At 46.4% G+C, this 5,650-nt stretch overlaps 1 protein-coding gene across 1 annotated transcript in view; it reads left to right on the top strand.

The window, feature by feature from the left end:
• Positions 1–882: 882 nt before the first annotated feature.
• LOC310779121 (protein NLRC3-like) overlaps positions 883–5,650 on the top strand; it is a 26,854-nt gene continuing 22,086 nt past the window's right edge. The window contains exons 1-3 of the mRNA XM_083639622.1: positions 883–2,614; positions 3,235–3,408; positions 3,830–4,003. Coding sequence (XP_083495748.1) covers positions 945–2,614; positions 3,235–3,408; positions 3,830–4,003 — 2,018 coding nt within the window. The 5' untranslated portion in view covers positions 883–944. The remainder of the gene's footprint in view (positions 2,615–3,234; positions 3,409–3,829; positions 4,004–5,650) is intronic.

Raw genomic sequence — 5,650 nt, 5'->3', positions numbered from 1 at the left:
AGACTCCTCCTCCCTGTGGCTACCAGCCTACTTAAGCCTACAAGCAGCTGAGACTATGGCTGACGATGGTCTGGAGACCAAAACGTTCTTTTTTCTTTTTTCTGTTTGTATCACTTGTCACTTTTTTTGCATGGTGAATTAAAGCCGGATTTTTTGCATCCGTATGCCTCATTTTTTTAAAGTGTGCGAGGCCTCTTCACTCTTTGTTTGGACTATTTACCTGGCCTCACGCATCTTTAGCAATCGGTTGTAAGCCTGAGTTTTTAAGAGCGCAAACTTCCTCTGCTGCTACAGAAAATAGATGTGAAATGTAATTGTTTACATTTTAATTTGAATTGCTCAATTTGAATAGATGGATTAAAAACTTGATTCTCACTTTAGTCACGTTGTACATGTTGCATCATCACTTTATCCATAATCCCAGTAAAGTAGTTCCTCAGGGGTATCAGGCCTTTTATACAATCATTGCCAATGTTGTGTGTATTGTCTGAAAGGATTCGCCCCAAGTAGTTTACATACATGAACATAACAAACAGCAGCAAATGAGAAGTGCAGCTAGCTGCTTGGTTAACATACACAACCACAGCTTTATGGGAATCAGCACAGTGTGGAATCGATTGGTTTCATGAAACTCCTGGTTGAGTAATAATAACCGACTCAACAACAGCTACCTTATACCTTACACCAGTCAGGACCTGTTGTCCACCCAGCAGTAATGAGCTGAATAGAGTCCGTTGAGTTGGGAATGTGTAAATTATCAGTAAATGATTGCATTACTCTTTACTTGCCTCTCATTGATTCTGTTGTTTATTCATTTAGAAACGTCTGCAGAGTGTCAACGTCAACACAAAAGTAACCTGAAGGAGAGGTTTCAGGTTTTGTTTGAGGGGATTGCTAGAGCAGGAAACCCAACACTTGGGAATCAGAACTACACCGAGCTTGACATGACAGTGGGAGCGAGTGGAGGTGTCAATGATGAACATGAGATCAGACAGATTGAAGCAGCATCCAGAAGCCAGAGATCAGAAACACTAATCAAATGTCAAGACATCTTTAAACAGTTATCTGGAAGAGATAAACTAACCAAGACAGTGATGACACATGGAGTGGCTGGCATTGGAAAAACAGTCTTAACAAATAAGTTTACTCTGGACTGGGCTGAAGACAAAGCCAACCAGGATATAGAGTTCACATTTCCATTCCCTTTCCGAGAGCTGAACCGGCAGAAAGGTAAAGTGTGCAGCTTGTTGGAACTTATTCATCGCTTCTTTCCTGAGACCAAAGACGCAGGAATCTGCAGCTTTGACAAGCATCAGGTTGTGTTTATCTTTGATGGTCTGGATGAGTGTCGACTTCCTCTAGACTTTGAGAACAATGAGACCCTGACTGATATTAGGGAGTCAGCATCACTGGACGTGCTGCTGACAAACCTCATCAGGGGGAAACTGCTTCCCAAAGCTCGCATATGGATGACCACCCGACCTGCAGCAGCCAATAAGATTCCTGGTAAGTACGTTGACATGGAGACAGAGGTGAGAGGCTTCAATGACCTACAAAAGGATGAGTACTTCAGGAAGAGATTCGGAGATGAGGAGCAGGCCACAAAAATCATCTCCCACATCAAGACTTCACGAACCCTCCACATCATGTGCCACATCCCAGTCTTCTGCTGCATCACTGCTAATGTTCTGGAGTTTGTGTTGAAAACCATTAAGATAGAAGACCTGCCCAAGACCCTGACTGAGATGTACATCCACTTCCTGGTGATTCAGACCAAACAGCAGAACACCAAGTTCCATGGGAAAACTGAAAAAGATTCACACTGGACACCAGATAATAAGAAGATGATTCTCTCTCTGGGAAAACTGGCATTTGAGCAGCTGGAGAAACGCAACCTGATCTTCTATGAAAAAGACCTGAAAGAGAGTGGCTTTGATATCAAAACAGCCTCACAGTACTCCGGAGTGTTCACACAGATCTTTAAAAAGGAGTGCGGTGGGTGGGAGCGCAGTGTGTTCTCTTTTGTCCATCTGAGCCTTCAGGAGTTTCTGGCTGCTGTTCATGTCATGGTCTCATTCATTGACTCTGATGTCAATCTGATGTCAGAACCACAATCAAAATCTTCGTGGACTCTGAAGCTAGGAGTCAAATCTAAACCAAATGTCTACCAGAGTGCTGTGGACAAGGCCTTACAGAGTCCAGATGGACACCTGGACCTGTTCCTCCGCTTCCTCCTGGGTCTTTCACTGCAGACCAATCAGGAACTCCTCGAAGACTTGCTGACAAAGAGAAGAGGTAGCTCACAGACCAAACAGAAAACAGTCCAGTACATCAAGGAGAAGATAAAGAAGAATCTGTCTCCAGAGAGAAGCATCAATCTGTTCCATTGTCTGAATGAGCTGAATGACCGTTCTCTAGTGGAGGAGATCCAACAGTCCCTGACATCAGGAACTCTCTCCACAGGCAAACTCTCCCCTGCTCATTGGTCAGCTTTGGTCTTCATCTTACTGTCATCAGAAGATGAGTTAGACGTGTTTGACCTGAAGAAATACTCTGCTTCAGAGGAGGCTGTTCTGAGGCTGCTGCCAGTGATCAAAGCCTCCAATAAAGCTGTGTAAGTGCTTAGAAAACTGGATAGATTGAAACATACTAATATCAATGCTCTTGTTTGTCTCTATCACTAATTGCCAGACATAGGAGACAAGCCTCAGGGGCTCACTGACTCACTCACTTGGAGTCTTTGCCATAGGGATCGGAAGGTGCTAGAGAGCCGGGATTTGAGGGGTGTGTAGGGTTATTGACTAGGGACCTATGTGTGGTGTTTGGGGGGAGGGGTCATAGGGATATGAAGTAGGTGACATATGACAATGACATATGTGTGTTGCTTGGGGGGGCGGGGGATCGAGGGTAAAAGTGCTGTGGTCTAAAAGGTTTGTGCTCCTTCAGGAGCTCACATACATTCATACCTGGAAGCTGACCAGTACAAATACAGGATCGTTTGGGGTTAAGGGCCTTGTCGAGGGCACCTCAGTGGTGGTAATGCTTTTCACTTTCCCCACCCAGATTTACCCTGCCATTAGTTAAATTTTCAAAATTGTGAACTATGAACGTGAACTATTAAATTTAAAGCTGTGTGAACTGAACTTTGGGCTAGCTTTTATGTGAACTTGCACAACAGTGGACAGCAGTCTGGGTCCGGCTTAACTAGGCTTGCCTGGTCTTGTTCTCCTTCAGGCTGAGTGACTGCAATCTGTCAGAGAGAAGCTGTGAAGCTCTGGTCTCAGTTCTCAGCTGCCAGTCCTCTAGTCTGAGAGAGCTGGACCTGAGTAACAATGACTTGCATGATTCAGGAGTGAAGCTCATCTGTGCTGGACTGGAGAGTCCACACTGCAGACTGGAAACTCTCAGGTAATATCGATTCACTTTTTCCTTTTCCCCCTTTTTCAATTGAATTGACACATTTCTCCAAACTAAGGTCTGTGCTGACCTGAACTGTGTTGGATTTTTCCCTGCTTAATTTTTAAAACAGTTTTGATGTCGACATGCAGCACTGTTTTGTAACTCATGTGAATTACTTTCCATGATGATATTTTACATAATTCCATCTCCTTGCATCATCAGTTGGTGCAAGGATTGCAAGGATGAATTTGACTGTATTGTGCAACTATTTTACAACTGTATACATAAAGATATCAAATGTATAGCTTGTTTTTGTGTGTGTGTGTGTGTGTGTGTGTGTGTGTTTGTGTGTGTGTGTTTGTGTGTTTGTGTGTGTGTGTGTGTGTGTGTGTGTGTGTGTGTGTGTGTGTGTGTGTGTGTGTGTGTGTAGGCTGTCAGGCTGTATGGTCTCAGAGGAAGGCTGTGCCTTTCTGGCCTCAGCTCTGAGCTCCAACCCCTCCCATCTGAGAGAGCTGGACCTGAGCTACAATCATCCCGGAGCATCAGGAGTGAAGCTGCTCTCTGCTGCACTGGAGGATCCACACTGGAGACTGGACTGTCTCAGGTATGGAGAGGCAATGTCTGCTAGAACGCTGAGAGTCACACAAATTTTCTCTGTCACACTGACTATGTTTGCTGTACATGCACACAATATTCTGTTCATTTTCTATTAGCATTCGCCCTTTAGGGACCTACTTTCTGGATGTATCCCTACATACCCAGCATCAGACTGATTTTTTTTTCATCCCTAACCATCGACCCACCCCTTTGCAGACCTTTCCCTTTCCCGTCCGCAAACTGGGTATAATCCCCTGGCATGTCTGTTGCTTGTCTCCCAAAAATTCTTCATGAGCTACAGCACGAGAAGACTGAACAACTATGAGCAGCGCTAACCAGTGAGATGAGCCGTCATCTCACAAATCACAAATCCATGGCCGCTTCCCTCCTGGCGTTCAAAGCTGTCAAGAATGCCGGTCCAGTTACATTCACTACAAATTCTTTGTGTCTAGGGCCGCGCCACGCGGGGCTTGCTCTCCATCCCCAGCAGGCTGCCTGTCACTACTGCAGAGAGCTGTCGTATGAAGAGCTCCGCTGACGTATGGAATACTTTGCCAATGTCGAGCTTGACGAAGCTGAAACGGCAAGCATCGCCACCGCGGCAGTCCCGCGAGTCGACCTTGCTCCACCAGCTCCCCTTACGACAGCAGCAGAGGACGATAATGATGATGATGTCTTTTCCCTGGCCTCATCTGTCTCCCTTTCCCCACCTTCCCCGTCTGGAAGCTTTAGGTCCGGGGAGATGCTCACTGGAGAAGAGGCATTAAGGCTGATGCCTTCCCTCTCTCCGATTCCCTCAGTCGCCGCTGAAATGACATTCTCCGCTATAGCGCTCTTATCTGACCTCCCTGACATGAGTGCCAAGGTGGCCGTCATGAAGGGGATTGAGCTCCCCCCAGCAGCCATAGCCTGCTCTCAGGTGATGTCTATAATGAGCCTGCTGTCGAAGCCCATCTTCCCTTCTGGCCCAGCATACCAGATAGCAGCATACAAATAAAGGAGTGTGCTTTTGCTGAACCCAGCAAAGAAAAAACCCCGGCAACGAGGTGGGCTGACATTACGAGGGTAGCTGGCAAAATCGACTCCGGTTTTCCCTCTGTCCCACCTCTAGGAGACAGCCTGGTGGCTATCCTCGTTCCCAGATCAGCTCTCTTTGGGCACCGCAAATTGACACCCACCGCCGACAGAGATGTGATCTACGCCCAGCTAAGGGAGAAATCTCATCGGTGTGCAGCACAGACCATGGCGGCACAAAACAATACGGTACTGCTGGCCTCAGCCGTCTCTGCTCTCCTCCTAAACAATGAGAGTGGCGTTCCCCCCGAGATTGCCACTGAGGTGGGGAAATATATGACGGCGATTCTCCAGCTGGCCCAGGCATCCACCGTCAACTCTTCCCGAATCATAGCCTGGCAGACACAGATACAAAGAAACATCTGGCTAAACAACTCTCATATTCCACCCAAAGAACGCAAGTTTGGTTGGCATTCAGGTTTGTCTACTGCAGAGAGATCTGTAGTGTTAAAGGTGGGCTCAGACTACAGGATTTTGAAAATCCTAGCCGATTTTGAAATCTGGCTGTGACACGCACTACAGGAGAATCTTCCCAGATTATTTTCCCTATAATCTCAAACATGCACTCACTACAAGATTT

This window comes from Poromitra crassiceps (assembly GCF_964638095.1).
Source record: "Poromitra crassiceps genome assembly, chromosome: 7".
NCBI lineage: Eukaryota > Metazoa > Chordata > Actinopteri > Beryciformes > Melamphaidae > Poromitra > Poromitra crassiceps.
Note: the sequence above shows the minus strand (reverse complement) of the source record. Positions and strands in the feature narration are given on the sequence as shown.